This window comes from Muscardinus avellanarius (assembly GCF_963383645.1).
Source record: "Muscardinus avellanarius genome assembly, chromosome: 16".
Lineage (NCBI taxonomy): Eukaryota > Metazoa > Chordata > Mammalia > Rodentia > Gliridae > Muscardinus > Muscardinus avellanarius.
Window position 1 is genome coordinate 74,617,442 of NC_137802.1, and position 16,303 is coordinate 74,633,744.

The 16,303-nt window shown below is 56.6% G+C and overlaps 1 protein-coding gene across 1 annotated transcript in view; it reads left to right on the plus strand.

Annotated features, from left to right (window-relative positions):
- Nucleotides 1-16,303, plus strand: part of TBCD (tubulin folding cofactor D) — a gene marked incomplete at both ends in the record, with an annotated part of 136,773 nt that overhangs the window by 68,720 nt on the left and 51,750 nt on the right. Inside the window, one exon of the mRNA XM_080714184.1 lies at nt 7,587-7,743. Within this exon, the coding sequence (XP_080570310.1) occupies nt 7,587-7,743 (157 nt within the window). The remainder of the gene's footprint in view (nt 1-7,586; nt 7,744-16,303) is intronic.

The window sequence follows — 16,303 nt, forward strand, 5'->3', positions numbered from 1 at the left end:
CCCCCTCCTGAGGGCACCTCCCGCTGCGCGTGCCACGCTCTTGGGCCTGCCCCCCTGGTGGCCTTTGGCAGTGGCAGGGGACAGGAACTGACAGGCCTTTGTCCCGTGGTAGTGGCTAGGCAGTGGTAGGGAGGGGAGCAGTGGGCAGTGGAGGGATGGAAGGGGCAGCGAGGTGACAGCCATCAGAGGTCCTGTGGGTGTTTGCCTGTCAAGGACAACTGGGATAGCGTGGAGAGGAAGTCAGACATAGGTGCAGGCCCTGGCAGGGTGGCCGCTGCTCTGTTCTGCAGCAGAGCTCTGAGCTCTGGGAACCAGCTACCTGGCTGCTACTGGTGACCGAGAGGGGCAGGAGGGTGTCCTGTGGTGGTCCTTCCCGTGTGCGCTGCGGAGCCTCATGGGCACTGCTGGCCTCTGCGAGAACACATCCCTTTGTCCCATGTTGAGGGCTTCTCAGTTCTGCTGCCCTGGAGGCTGTGTGGACCTGCCTGGATACCTGGGTCTGTGCACGTACCCTGCCAGGCACTTGGGTGGCATCTTCTGGGTTGTATGGATGCCTGGCCGTCGAAAGATGTTGGGGGAATTCCCTGGTGCATGGACAGATGGGGCCAGCTCAGTGGGGCAGGGACAGGTGTGGGCATGGCAGGTGGGATGATGGGGTGGACTCTGGGGCGTGAACAGGTGGGGTGGGCTTCAGGGGGTGCACACATGGGGGGTGGGGTCTGTGGGGCCTGATCAGGTCGGGTGTGGACAGGCAAGTTGGACATGAGCAGGTGGGGTGGCAGGGTGGGCTCTATGGAGTGTGGATAGGTAGGATGGGCTCCGTGGGGCCAGACCAGGCAAGGTGGGAATGAACAGGTAGGGTGGCATGGTGGGCTCCATGGGGCATGGACAGGTGGGGTAGGGTCTATGGGGCATGGACAGGTAGGGTATGTAAAGCAGGGGTGGGCATGAATATGTGGACAGGTGGGGTGGGCTCTGGGGGCGTGGACAGGTAATATAGGTAGGGTGGGTATTGTGGGGCATGGACAGGTGGGGTATGGACAGGCTGGGTGGGCTCTGTGGGGTGTGGACAGGTGGGGTGGGCGCCGTGGGGCGTGGACGGGGGGTTGTGGACAGTCAAGGTGGCATGAACAAGTGGGGTGGCTCACTGCCTCTCATCCATTTTCAGTCCCATGAGCCCCCTCCCCCATCAGTAATGAGCAGAAAGCTGTCTCCTTTCTGTGGGAGTGGCCGAGTGTGGTGCAGGAGGGTGGTCTGCTCCCACTGAGAGTGGACCTGCACACACTGGTGGACAAGGGCGCGTCACAGTGGAGACAGTGGCACTCCTCATGCTCCTGCCGCTAGATGCACGCCATGCCCGTGCCGAGGACGGCTGGTAGAGGGCACACTAGCCTGCTTAATTCAGTCAGATGCTGTTGCCAAAGAAGTCTCCACTCTTGAGAGCCTTTGGACTGTGCTGGGATGGAGCTCTGGTGGAGCGCTTGGCAACAGTATGTGGCCCTGAGTTGCACCTCCAGCACCCAAAGCAGCAACACAAGTGAAAAGAACTGCAGGCTTTGGAATTACAAAGGACTCCGAGTCTGTATGGCGGTAGAAGCAGTGAACCTGCTTCTGAGCTACATCCTTAGCCCACTTTTATTTTTTATGTTTTGTTTTGAAACAAGGTCTCACTAGGTTGCTGAGAACATTGCTAAGTTGCTGAGCTGGCCTTGGACCGTGATCCTCCATCCCAGTCTCCCAAGTACTGGGATTACAGGTGTGCGTCACCTCATCCGGCCCCAGACCTTTTCATTTTATCCTGAACCGAGTTCTGCAAAGTTGCCCCGGCGGGCCCTGAATCTGCACTCCTGGAGGAGTGACTGTCAGAGGCTGGCTGGTCCAAGGACAGCGGTCCTGAGCAGTGCACACCAGGTAGGTGCTGTGCTGGAGAACATGGAGGCAGCCCTGTCATTCAGACTCTCTGTGAGTCCCCAGCTATTTGGGTGGAAGTGGACTGATGTATTTGCCCGATTTCCCTCTTCACTATTCCTGAGAGTCTGCTGAGTCATCTGTGAGCTGGGTGCAGGCAGGCTCGGTCTGGGCTTTGTCGAGCGTGGAATGGTGGGAACTGCCCTTGACGCCAGGGTAGGCCGTGGTGGGGGCAAGCACATCATTTGCCCAGCCTTGCTTGGCGCTTGTCTTTAGGTTTCTGAAAGCCAGTCCCGCAGGTGAGACTGCATCTGGAGCAGAAGCGTCCTGGAGGAGCTGTCCTGGCCCTTGACCATGGGTCTCAGCTCTTAGCTGCTCTGTAGCACGCCCGGTGGGAAGGTTTGCTGGGCCTGCATGGCCATGGGACCTTCCCATGGAATAAAGGGGGCCTGGGAATGACCCCACTCTGCAGGGCCAGTGCCTACAGTCGCTGAGAGGGCAGAGCCAGGCATCGCCAAGGGGTGCACACCACAGCAGCTCCTGGTGTGTTGAGAGTGTGTGTGCCCTGAGTTCCAGAGGTGGGCAGAGCACTGAGAACTGCACCCCTGTGTAGTTCTGGGTCCACGGCTATAGGTACTGCCGCTGCAGGCCAGCTGGGGTCTCTGGGGCAGTTCTGTAGCATCTCAAGGGATGTGGGAGCCCAGAGGCCCATGGACCCAGCATTCTCTCTGCTGTTTCAGAACAGGCACCTTTTCAAGCAAGTTGGACTGCATTCTTGAGGGTCTGTGATGGCTGTTGGTGCAGGAGGCAGATTCTCGGGCGATGGCCACACCTGCTCTGGATGCTGGTGCCCTCCCAGTAGGCTGCTGAGTCTGAGGGCTGCCACCCACCACAGCCTCATGGTGGGCTGAGAGGGTCGGTGTGCCCTGGGCTGCAGCTCAGGCTGGAGAGCCTCCTGCGTCTGGCGTAGCCAGCGCCTGCCTGCGGTCAGCCTCTCTGGCTGCGTTGGAGGAGGCATGTCTCCAGGCTCTCCTCGGGCACAGCCTTGGCACTGGCATCTCTGCCCGTACTGCCGCTTCATGTAAGAGGAAAGGTTGAATGAGGCCTTGGGTGTGTACTGCGATGCCCGCCGGAGGGCAAAGCTATGAGCGAGGGACCCTTTTGGTTCCTACAGTTGAGTGGCTCTTAGAAGTCCTGGTGATGGGGTGACTTGTGGACAGGCCACTTCTGCCTCCGTCCCCTGGGCCTGCAGAGGAGAACGTGGGGCCGTTGGGCTGTGCGGGCTAAATCGATTCTCTCACCCGGAGGCTGCTTTTCCTTGGGCAGTTGGCATTGGACAAATGACATGCTGTCTGAATAGAAGGGTATTTAAAGTACATTGCTAGACTCCAGTTGCCAAAAGGAAGCCCTCTGGGGTATGTTATACAATTGACATGCACTGGTGATGTGTAATTGGAACCACGAGAAAGGGTTTTGTTCAGAGCTATTGAGCAGTTTCCTTATTTTGAACCTCTTGCATCTGAAAAATGCTGTCAGTTTTTGAATTTTTGCTCTGATAATGACATTATGTAATAGTCTAGGGCAGAGAGGTTTCTGATCCACACTGGCCCCTAGCCTGTGTGTACCTTGCCTGCGTGGTCACTGAGGCTGGCCTGGCCCCTATCTCCTGGGTGTCTGGTCGCCATGGTAGGGCTTGGCATAGCCCGGGAGCTCAGGGCAGTGGTAGACCTGCTCCAGAGTGGCAGGCGCAGGCTGACCCAGTCTTCCTATGCTGGTGCCCAGCTCTTCCCTGAGATGAGCCAGAGCCAGCAGTCAGACTTTCCTTTTTTCCTTTTCTTTCTTTTTTGTTTGTTATTGAACCCATGAGCATTCTACCTCTGAGCCACCCCCAGGCTCATTTTATTTTTTATTTGAAAACAGGGCCTAAGTTGCTGAAGCCATGAATCTGTGATCCTCCTGTCTCGGCCTCTTAAGTTGAGCATGCCACCATGCCCAACTGGCTTCCCACCTGTTGGAGATGTGTCGTCTTGCTGTTCTGAGCCTTCCTCTCCAGTGGCCTGCATGCAGAGCATCTGCTCTTGTTCGGTGTCTCTCAGGTGGCCAGGCTGCTGACAGCTGTTTCCTTTGCCAGCCCTGAAGTTTGTGGTGGTCACAGAGGCTTTTTGGGTTTCTCAGCAGTAGAACAGCAGGATACGATCTTAAGATGAGGATGGAAGGGGCTGGGCAGCATGGGTGGGCGGGCCCACTGGCAGTGGGGCCTGAGGCAGGAGGGCTTTGCTCTCTGCTTCTCTGACTGAGCCCTATGGAAGGACACAGGAGGGGAGAAGCCCGACACTTCTGTGGTGTGGGAAGGCCAGGCTGCTACCCCAGACAGTGGGACAGTGGCCAAGGTGTGAGGTGCACCTGCAGCCCTCCAGGATAGATGATGTTCTGGGGTTAGGGTTGTCGGGCTTCTGCACACAGATGCTGACTGCACCCTGAGGAAGGCTGCGTGTCCAGCCGATGCTCCTGGTGGTACGGACTTGTCATTGTGTTTCTCCTGACTGGTTTACCTTGCGGGTGGTGAAAGGGCACCGGGCGCAGAAGACGGGGCTCCGGCTCCTTGGCTGCAGGTGGGAGGTAGATGTCTACCCGACAGCCTGCCCTGAGCGGCTCTGTGGTTCCCAGGCATGGCGCTGGTGCAGGAGGCAGGAGGTGCACATCCAGAGAACTATGCTGCCACTCACAGTTGTCTGCTGGGAGATTGATTTTGTCCTGCTGAGCAGTAAGTTGACACTTGGAGAGAGCATCTGTGATTCCCTGAGGCCATGGGCTAGTCGACTGGCCTTGCCCAGAGTGCGGTGGCCTGCCCGCGTGAGCCCGGGAGGCGCTGCTGCCCCCAGATGCCTCAGCTGGCTAGGTGTGACAGCCCTCAGCCCCACACGGGCGGCCCTGTCAGCACAGTGGACTGTGTTGGTGCTAGCAAACTGGAAGTAATTCTGGGTCAGCTAGAGTTTTTCCACGTAGAACAGCCGAGGGCCTGCAAGTGCATGTGTTTCGTCTTGTTTGGGTTGACATGCAAGTTAGGCATGGTTGCCTGGTCCAAAGCTGCAGGATGGCTCCCTTGTCAAGTTGGCGTCTCATGTGAATCTGTTTAGCAGGCGGGGGTGACAATTTAGCTCCTGGCAGCCTGCTGCTGGCCCCTCCTGGGCCGGGAGGGAGGCGCTGGACACGGCACCTTCGAGGATGGTGGGAGGTGGCACTTCTGTGAATGGGACGGGTTCGGGACTGGACTGGAGAAGCCAGGAGCAGCAGAGCCAGGAACAGGAGTGGATGGTGTGGCCGCGCGTGAGTGCGTCTGCTGGGGGGACGGGCTCCGTCTCAGACTGGTGGTGTGTCCAGAGTGGGCATCTTGCTGCGGTCGGGCTGGCAGAGTAGCCTGGCTCGGGCCTTAGCAGCATGAGTGTCCATGTGCAGTGACTGCACAGCTTGTGTGGAAGCAGATAGAGCCAGCATCACAGTATCCATGTTTTCCAACTTTGGGATAAATTCATCTTGTGTAGTTTTAGATAAATTTATAAATAAGAATTTTACAATTTTATTAAAAGTCACCATTTGTATGTAAAATTTAGACTATAGGATCACAGCCATTGTTACTGTTCATGCAGAATAAAAAATCCTTAGAATAAAAAATGCAGGGGGAATTTGTATGTGATATTCACAGCCCTGCAGGCGTGTGTGCATGTGTGTGTTTCTATTTTAGGCGAGTTTTTTTGGAGTGTAATTGTGTCATGGCAGTTGTGTGTGACCTGCACCTTGCGTGTGCCTGGAAGTCCGTCCCAGGCGGTGTGAGTCGCAGCATGGACACTGCTGAGCAGGCGGGCGTGAGTGTGCAGGTTGGGCTGCTGAGGGTGTGCGTAGCCCTGGCGAGGTGTGGCCTGGCCCGGCCCTCACCCTTCTCATCCGGCCTTTGAGGACCTGGGCCTTCTTCAAGCTGTTCTGCGGTCTCTCTTGGGGACCCCCCTACCCCAAGACCTGTCCTGGACAGACTTCACAGACCTCACATCAGATCACATGTAAGAGACACCTGGCAAGAGCAGCAGGTGGACCCCAGGTTGCTGTGCAGAACTCCGGACACGCTGGGGGCGTGTGGCTGCAGTGTTGTCTCCTGTGCTTGCCGCGCCTGTGAGGGGTGCGGCCGTCTGTCCCCTCTCCACACCTGTCACGTGTGACTCTACCATGGTGGCTCCAGGATCCAGGAGGAGATATCCCTCCGTTTGCTGTGTGTGTGTAGTTGGTCATGGGGCTTTATTTTTAGTTATTTTTCAAAACACCAGTATGAGCTATTTAGTATTCCTTGTGGTAGCATAGTTGTCCATTTTGGATCAATACATTGGGACTTTTAGCATGGTCTTTCAGAAAATTCCATTTGGTATGACTTTAAGTAAAAATTCATATCCATCTTTTTCTTTTTCTTTTTTTTTGGTGGTACTGAGGTTCCTGGAAACCCTTCTACTTCTGGGCTACACTCCCAGACCTATTTTTATATTTTTATTTGGAAACAGGGTCTCTTAAGCCAGAGCAAGCGGCTGGCTTCGAACCTGCACGATCCTCCTGTCTCCGCCTCCCAAGCGCGGGGATTACAAGCGTGCGCCACCACACCCGGCCATATCCATCTTTAAATTGCAAAATAATAAATTTTTCTTAATCTTTTTTCTTCTATTACTTTTTCCTATTATAATCACGTTTAAGGAGCATTTTAAAATTGACAGTTGAGCCGGGCGTGGTGGCGCACGCTTGTAATCCCCACGCTTGGGAGGCGGAGACAGGAGGATTGTGCAGGTTCGAAGCCAGCCTCAGCTACTTAGTGAGGCTTTCAGCAACTTAGTGAGACCCTGTTTCAAAATAAAATATAAAATAAGGCTGGGAGTATAGCCCGGAGGTAGAAAGCCTCTGGGTTCCACCCCCAGTACCACCCCCCCAAAAAAAAATTTTGACAATTGGTTATTTTCTTAAATATTTTAATAGATGCAATATATTTTATTTGACTTAATATAACATCTCTATTAAGCAAATCTTTCTCACATGCCTGAAACACATTGACCTAGTAAACTGAGCAGGTAAACAGTTTAACTTCAGGCATTTAAACACTGTAGTGATCTTAGATTCTCGTGTCTGTCTGCATCAACAATTGTGCATGCAGTGTCTGTTACACAGTCACACCACTGCAGGTGGAGCCGCAGTGGCACGCTTCACGTGACCTTGGCTGTGGAGACGGGGCAGATGACAGGCAGGAGCGGTTGTTCCCAGGCAGCCTCACCTCCCTCGGGGCCCTGCACCCGCAGAGACCCCGGTGAAGGACTCAGGCCTGTGTCATGGGCTTTGGGTCTTTTCCCTAACTGGTGGGTGTCCTTGAGGTCCTGTTACAGGTGTGCCCTCTCCTGCCTCACGCAGCCAATGCTCCCTGTTCCAGCTGCCACCTGGTGTCTCAGCAGGTGTTTTGGGCTATGCTGAAGTACGTTCTTCCTACAGCCTTGGGGCTGGTAGACATGCCTTTGCCTTTACTGTTTCCAGCCCCGTGTGGCCGTCATGGGGTGGGCACGCGTGCCTCCGTCTCCAGCCCCGTGTGGCCATCGTGTGCCTCTGCCTGTGACCTCCATGCTTCCTCTGGCTCCTGACTGTGTCTGTCTTCCACCCAGTTGTTGCTGTGATCCTGAAAGCGCTGACCTATGAGGAGAAGCGGGGCGCCTGCAGCGTGGGTGCCAATGTCAGGGACGCCGCCTGCTATGTGTGCTGGGCCTTCGCACGTGCCTATGAGCCGCAGGAGTTGAGGCCCTTCGTGACCACCATCTCCAGGTAAAGCCTCTGGGCCTGCTGCATGGTGGTTGCACCTCTGTCTTCCCAACAGTGCTCCTGTGCACCTACCTCGTCCTGAGTACTGGGATTACAGGCATGTGCCCTCATGCCTGGCTGAGAGTGTAGTTTGAAAGTAGAGAGAAAAGCAGGGGCTTCCAGGCAGCCCGTCTCTGGCCCACATCTCCCACCAGGCTGGGAGTAGTGTGCTGGAAGCTTGGGTGGCTGGCAGGCCTTGGTGAGGTTGGCACCTGGGACCGGTGTGTGAAGCACCAGCTGGGGTGGGATGTGTGGGGAGGCAGGAGGCCCAAGTAGCCCCGGGAGTTCAGCCTCTGTGGCCTGCAGCCTGAGGGCCAGAGCTCCGTGGGACATCTGGAGAGGCACCTCTGTGGCTGCTCTGCCCAGGTGGGGTTCTGTGTGCCCAGATTTACTGGTGTTGGTGTTTGCCTCACTGACAGCATCCCTGCATGCCCCACCTCCTGCTCCTTGAAATGTGAACAGTGCTCAGGGAGCACTGTAGGGAGGGAGGTCACGTGGTCCCCAGAGAGGCCCCAGCTCCTCCTGCTAACTGTGGTGCTTGTGGGACCTGGCTGTAGTAGGATGTCCCTGGCTGCTGGCTGCTTGGGGTCCTGGCCGTGGTGTGTCTTTCTGGAGGTGGTAGGCTCCTGGCCACGGGGGGGAGGGGGGGAGTGTGTCCCTGGCCACGTAGTGTCCCTGGCCATGGTGTGGCATTTTTGGCAGCAGTGAGTTCCTGGTGGCTTCAATGTCCCCTCCCTTCCAAGCCCCAAAGAGGCTTTTTAGGCCATCTTGCCTGTTTTTCAGGGGCAGGGTTTATTTTTTCGTGTGTGTCCTAGCGTAGCCACCCCTTACTCAGGCTCCAGGAGCAGCTTTGGGGGAGGTAAGCCTGAGCTGAGGAGGCGGCACCCAGGCTTCTGCTGTTTCCTGAGGAGCCGGGGACAGTGCTGCCTGGCTTGAGCTCCCTGGCTGCTTGCACAGAAACTGGGTCAGGAGGAGGCCTTTGAAGCCATGCTCCTGTGCTTCCGCTCCCTCCAGCCGCCCTTCACGTGGCCACCGTGGTTCTTCACACATGCCTGAGAGGATGAGGACGAGGGACAGGATGGGGGACGGTGCAGGCGGAGCTAGCCGCATGAAGACCATTGCACTGCCCGTCTGGCCGGCTGCACACCGGGAGCTGTTGACAGTGCCAGGTCAAGCCCGCGTGGCTCTACAGGGTGCTGGCAGCCAGGCTTCAGAGTGCTGTGTCCCTTACCCTGGATCCAGTGGGGGCAGAAGAGGGGCTGAGAGCCCGCTTGCTTCCTGGAGTGCTGCGATGGCCGTACTTGTGACTTAGTGAAGCTCACAGAGGACCCTGCCCCTGTTCCTGGAGATAAGGTGCTTCCCAGGAAGAGACACCATGTTGGTCTGTCCGTCCTGGAGGGAAGCGGTGACGCTGCGGGCCCAGGCGATGGCTTCCCCGAGGCCAGGAAGCCCAGGCCAGCCACCGGCAGGTCTGACTGCTGCTCTGTCGCTGTCCGTGATGGCCGCCCTGTTGGCAGAGGCTGGCTTCACGTGGTCTTCTGTGAGTAACACCAGGGAGGGGAAGGGCTGAGCCGCGGGGCGTCTTCTGAGCTCTGGGCTTTGCAGTGCTCCTGGCCCTCTCTGTGTGCTGCTCCTGCATGTAGTTGGGAGCCTCAGTGCTGAGTGGTCTTGAAGGCAGTTTCTGCCGCTTCCTGGTCCTGCTCCTCAACTCTTTAGAGGCTGATCTTGTAAGTAGGGAGCAAGCACGAGAAAACAGAAGCATCACAGGCCGTGGGATGTGTCTAGACGCTAGCATCTCGGTGGGCTTCCACAGGACCTCTGCATGGATGAAGGCCATGGCAGAGTGGCAGGGGAACCTGCCCGGAGTGGCCCACAGGTGGAGCCAGGGCCAGGTGTGGCGCTGGGCCCACTGGGAGGCTGGGAAAGGACTCTTGGCTCAGACGTGCAGCAGCTTTTTGTTTCAAAGAGAAAATCCTGACATTCTTTTCTGCCTAATGGTTTACTTGAGAACCCTAACCCAGGGCGCTGCGCCTCTCTGTTCCCCAGACCCTGTTGCTGGGCTGTTGAGACAGAAAGAGCAGGGCCACAGAGGAGGAGGCAGGGCTGTGGTACATGCAGCCCTCACCCTATCCCATCAGAGTGAGTGGCAGTCTCAAGGCCAAGCGCTGTGGCCAGCATCCCAGCCACAGTGACACGGCTGCTCCTGAGGAGCCGGGCGCACTGCTGGCTTGAGGAAGGCATCCTTGCCCGCAGCTTGCCCTGCAGCAGTGGCCCCAGGCTCACACGCTGACCTCCATACTGACTACGGGGACATCTGTGTGAGGACGGTGGTGTGCGTGGGTTGCCTCTGCCCATGGTGTTTGGGTCTGAAGGCCTGTGGACCTTCGGTGGTCTCAGGCTCCAGGTGCTAAGGGGCCTGTCGTGATTGTGCCCTCAGCCAAGCTCTTGAGACTTTCTAGAGCCGAGGGTGGTATGGTGTCTACTCTGGCAAGGAGACGTGGCACCTTTTACCCCCAGCAACCGTTTTCTCAGAGAAGAAACAGGTTTGAGATACCGAGCTCATGGCCATGTGAGCCTGCTGGCACTGAGATTTGAGTTTCGCTGGGACCATGGCTTGCGGGCCTACACAGGCTTGCTTGTTAGACTGAGCCTGCCCTGGGGTGTCCATGGGGGTCTGTAGGGTTCTTGGCGAGAGGTGTGGTCTGCTGAGGGCAGCTTCTGCTGGGCTTGAAGGTTGGCAGGACAGCCCAGGTGTAAGGCTTGGGAACTTCTGAAGCCCCTGGAATACTGGAACTTCAGTGTGGGGAGTGACTGGTGTGTGGCCGCATCCAGCCCCACTCTGTAGAAGTTCAGGTGGGCCCCTGCTCCTTAGAGCTTGTTCGAGGTCAGGCTTGCTCCTGGGGCAGGCTTGAGGGATTGTTGATGAGCTCATGTCTTTGTGGGAGGGCTGCAAGCCCTGGCCCACTCCTCCTTCATGGCCTACTTGGTTTCTGCTACTTAATGCAGCAGTCGGCAACCAGTGTCGGCTGCCGAGGAAGTCTTGCTGAAAAGGCCCCTGCCCCAATGCCTGGCCTGCCGGGGTCGACTGGCAGTGTTCTTTGGAGCTGGGCCACCACAGGTTTCAGGCCGGTTCAGCAGGTTTGAGGCAACGTGGGTCCTGCCCTTCCCGGCCCATCCAGACTGCAGGCATCTGGCGGGGGAGGGAGCCAGTTAAGTCAGGTGTGCCAGGTAAGCAGGCTGCCTCCCTGCCCAGGAGCCCTGCGGCCTCCCGAGTATCGGTTGGGGTGTGCCCCTCTAGACCCGCCTCACTCTGTTCATCACCAATGACCACGGTTTAATTATTGGCCTTTAAACCCATTAATTCTGGCACATGATAAAATCTTGATATCTTTACTTTCACAAACTCTTCAGTGGGTCCTGTAAAAGCAGACAGTTGAGATCAAAATGTAGTTAGCTCTCTGAGTGACTAGACATGCCCCAGAGTTAGAGTTGGGGCTGCGCGACCTGGCCAGGCCCTGCCTCCCCACACTCAGAGAAACCCACGAATCACTTTTCCCAACTTCTGAATGAAGAAACTTGGATTAAGTGTTCTTCCACTCCATGGTGTCAATTTATCTTGCCCCCTGTCTATTTTAGAAATGCAGAAAGGAGTCGTCATTGTCGTCGTCGTCTTCTCTTTCTCCTTCTCCTTCTTCTGATTGAACCTAGGGGCATTCTACCTCTGAGTTACACCCCTAGCTTTTTTTATTTTTTGTTTTGAAACAGGGTCTCCTAGGTTGCTGAAAGTCTTGCCATGTTGCTGAGGCTGGCCTCCAACCTGCCTCAGCCTCCCAAGTACCACAGGGCAGGCGTGTGCCACCACGCCCAGCCAGGAAGTAGCTTTCAGGCTGATTCTATCATGGGTTAGGCTGTGTTGGCTGCTTTTGAAAACCCCGTCTTCCTGTACACAGACAACTGGAGATAGAGTGGCCGCTTCACGGGATGAATGGGGTGTCCTGAAAAGCCAGGTACGACGAAGGAGCAAGGAGACACACACAGTGAAGATCCACAGAATGGTTGTGTGTTACCTAGAAAGTTCCTTCTGACCAGTGATCAAAAGCGATTTGCAGGAAGGAAAGAAAGCGAACTCTCCACTTGCTAGTGTGCTCTGGCTGCACCTTCCAGCGATTTCCTCACCTGAAACTCTTTTGTAAGCCTACTGTTGACGTTAGCTCCCGCCCCAGCGCAGGGCTGCACCTGTGCCAGCGGCAGCTCCTGACTCTCGCCTCTGCTGGGCAAACCGGCTGGGCGGCGTGGGCTGCGAGGGACCGGGATTTGGCTCAGCAAGATCTCTTCCTCGAGGGCAAGATTGTCCTGAAAAATCAGGAAATGGCAAGCGTCGCTCAAAGCTATGTCTGTTCCCACTTAGCCTCTGTGAATGGCTCGACTTCCAGAGAGAGGAGAAGCTGTGCTTCAAGACGAGCAGCGCGTGGACCAGAGGCCAGCGTGCGAGCCATCCCGCCCAGCTCAGGTGTGACTCGCAAGCAGGGCGAGCACTGCTGTGTAGCCAGGATGAGCTTTGGTTCCGCTTTTGACCCAGGGAAGTCCTGCCAAACGCAGGTCGCACATTTAACTCCAAGAGGTGTGATTTGCATCTTGCTAAAACATGGCAGATAAGCTATTAGTTTGGAATGTAAGTAGTTCTTGACCTCAGAGGGACAGGATTACTTAGGTTAAAAATAATGTGCTTTACTTCTGGGTGCTATAGAATATCATACGGACAAGAAAAAGTGCATTAGGATGAGCCGTGCTCCTCGCTGGAGCTGCTGAAGCGAGGAGCCTGGAACCAGGAGCAAGTTGAGGCATGCAGCTCCCTTGACTCGGGTGGGAAAGAAGATCCCTCTGTCTGACACAGACCGAGCTGCTCTGTTGGGAAATCCTGCTGAAGTATCGCTCGACAGCTCCAGTGAGAGCCAGCCGCGGGAGACGCCTACAGCTCTCCCGGGACCATGGCCCTCGGGCTCCCTTCAGCCGACTCCTGCGGGGCCGTCCTGCTGAGGGACCCCTGGGAGTGTGGTCTAGGAGGGCACTCTCATATTTATTTCGAAACAGAATCATTGAACCTATTTGTATATGAGGCATACTAATATTTCTAGATAAGCCAGTTTTGTTCTGAAAGTGTAAAAGTAGTTTAAAAAACGTAGTCCAAATCAAAAGTCTTAAAACATCTCCATGTGTAGGTGCTTGCACACTTGTGGTCAACTTGGAAGCCTATAGCTGGTTAAAAGCAGTGTTTGTAAGCACTTTTAAAATTATCCCTCTATGCTTTGTGAGGTTTAGTAAAATACACGCTAAATAAAGCAGCAGCTGCTCTAAGGTGTTTATGTAAAGGCAAAGGCCGGCTTGGCGGATGGAGTGCAGGAGACGTTGCCGATCCCAGCTGTGCTCAGGTCCATGTGGCAGGCTGGCCATGCTGCTGTCCAGGTGGCAGCCCAGGGCTCCGGTGCCCAGTCACTGCATCCCACGGAGGCCCTCCTGCCTGCATCTCAGCTCTGGCTGTGGCTATGGGATGGAGAGTGTGTACTCTTTAGGGACAAAGGGCAAGACCACCTGTGACCTCACGTCCCAGAGGTGAGGTGCTATGTCCATGCTCAGGAGGGCACACCAGGGGGCTTCTGTGAGCACTGGGCTTCCTCAGGGAGATCACTGGAGGGGGAGGATGGCTTCCCCGCAGTGCCCCCCTCCCGGGTCTTGACACAGCACAGGGTAGAGGCCCAGGGGTGTGCACACCCTCCCAGTGCCTGCTCTGCTCTGGCAGGTCAGCACATGGCTGTAGAGCTGCCTGGTCACCTGGGAAAACTTTAGGGAAAGAGTAGAGTGGGTTGGGCAGTGCCCCTTCTGTGGCTGGGTGGGGGGCTGGGAGGGGTGTGCGCCCTCATGATGGCGGGAGGCCAGCCCTGCACAGGTCCAGGCCGGGCAGGCTGTTTGTGTTGGTTCCTGTAGGGCTCTCTCCCTCCTCTCGAGACAGCAATACTTCACGTGTGCTAGGCTTCCCTAACGCTGGAGAACGGCATTTCCTGCAGGGCTGGGGTTGGGGGGACAGTGTGTGGCCCAGGCCACCCTGGAATGAATGCTTGGTGGAAAATGGACTCCGCTCAGCCTACCTGGATGGGGTAGGGCATCCACAGGCAGGCTGGGTGCTGAGTAGAAGCCGCCTGTCCGCTGCCTTCACGGGGCAGTCGTTGGCGACTGAGGCCTACAGAGGAAGGCAGTTCCAGCTCCCTTCTGCTTGTTGTCAGTCTCACGAGTCTGTAACGTTCCTTGGTTTAAAGCAGATTTCAGGGCAGGAGAATGAACAGGAAGGCCAGGAGTTGAGTGTGGAGTGTGACCGTGCCGTGTCACAGGCTGAGCCCACGTTTCTCTTGGCAGGTGCTACAGAGAAATTTCTGGTTAGTTGCTTTTCCTAGAAATAGAAATAACTCCATAGATCTTAGAGTGCAAAGCTCTCACTAGGATGTGGGTGCAGTACTTAAGTTTGCATTGGTTTTGAGGATATGTTTAGAACAAAACACCAACAACAGTTAGGCCTGTGCCTTTGAGTCAGCAGGAGATCCCATGCACACAGGCCCGGTGGGTTCAGGGATTTCTAGGACCCTGGCCACAGGCACCATGCGGATGCTGAAGAGAAGCAGCCTCTCTGTTCTGTTCAGGAGGGTCAAGTCTCCCCGTAGCCGCTGCTTGTTGCAAGATGAAGAGTGCAGACAGGAAAGGACCAGTTTCTTGCTGACATCTCTTCTGAAACCATCTTCAGTGTCTGCTGGTGACTGGCACGTCAGCAGGTGCATCCTTGGTGTCGACATGGGGTCTCAAGAGCGTCATGTGGTTGCTCTGAACTCCTCACGGAATTCATGGCGTCCCAGGCCCTTTCTCAAGCTCACCACCACGAGCACTCCACTCCGCTGAAGTGAGAGGCGGGGATCGTGAGACCCTCCACAGACCTGCAGCCCGTGTGCACGCCGCCCGTGCAGGGTGCAGCCCTGGGTCCCGCCTGAAGTCCAGCTGTCGATCTTCTTCTCCCTTCTGCCTGTGACAGCTCTTCTGTCTTTCCTAGTCTTAAACCACCTGAGGGCACTTGTTAACAATGACAGTTTTATCGAGATACAATTCACATACCATAAAACTCACCCTTTTAAAGTGTCCAGTTGAGTGGTCTTCTGTGTGTCCAGAGTTGAGTGACTGTCACCACTGTGATTCCAGAATGTTCCATCACTCCAAGCATACCCTGCATTTGTTAATGGCTGCCCCCCGTCCACTCCCTGTCCCCACATCGATGCTTGTTAGACACCTCCTGGAGTGGCGGAGGCTTGCTTTACTGGGCAGTGATGGGGCCACGCCCTTCTCGGTGTGTTGGTGAGTGTGTACTCCCTTGGGGTCCACAGTACCCTGACAGTCTGGGCTGTGGCCTTGGTCCCCAGGTAGGGTGAGTCTCCAGGTGCTGCTGGGTGGTGGTGCTCCGGGGTCCTGTGTTGGGGGCACCATAGAGCTCCTGTCTTCACAGGCTTTCCCCGCACCCTGGAAGCCCATTGGCTTCCATCCGTGACGATGTTGGGGCGATCACCATGAGGAGCAGAGCTCCACTTTGTCTGTTTGGTGCTGGGATGGACCTAGCACCTCATCCGTGCCAGGCTCGCGCTCTGCCACCAAGCGCAGTCCATCCTGCGCAGGTCCAGGGTCTGGTCCCTTTGGGCTGTGGTGGTGTGGTTTGCCATGCCGGGGCCTGTGGTTCAGGAGGCCTGTTCCCCAGGGTCTGGTAGCAGAGAGAGCAGGGACTGGGTTGCACTGTCTCCAAGGTTCTACCATGATGGCCTCTGACTTCCTGCTACTGGGCCTGCCTTCGTGGTTTCCCGTGGCCCCAGTGGGCCTGAGCCTTCCGCACTCAGCCTGGGCCCCGAGGGTCTTGCCTGCAGACTCCTGCCATGTGGACAAGGGTGGCTTTCTCTCTGGTCTTTGTCCCTCCCTATTTAAGGAACTGTGCAGCATCCTGGAGTCGTGGCGGCAGGGCTGTTTTTGATGTCACCTGGCCAGGTCCCAGCTCTGGTGGTCCCTGGCTCCACGGGCAGGCGTCTGTGCCTTTGCCTCAGCATCTAGGAGATGTGGTGGTTCATCCTCTGTCCTCCACCCCTGGACACAGCCTTTCTAGCATCTTCTCCCACCAGGGTGGAGTTTGATTGAGCTGCCATCCAGAGCCCCGGGGTCCTCAGACCTGCGCTGGCCACTGCGCCTGCTCACAGCTCACTCTGGGGGCTGGAGGGCGCCATGGCTGGGACCTGGGCCTTGGTGTCTGGGCGCTGAGCCCCCCTCCCGGATCCTGCTGCTATCTCTTTTGTTGGACACCCTCGCTGCAGCTCGGGGACCAGCCATATCCTGTGGCCCCCGGGCTCTGTGTGAGGGTGCCTCCTTGGCCGTCTGGCCCTGCTGCCCAGTGGCCACACCGGAGCCGCCGCTGTCTAGGCACACGCAGACCTTGGGTGGGTGAGCGAGCCCT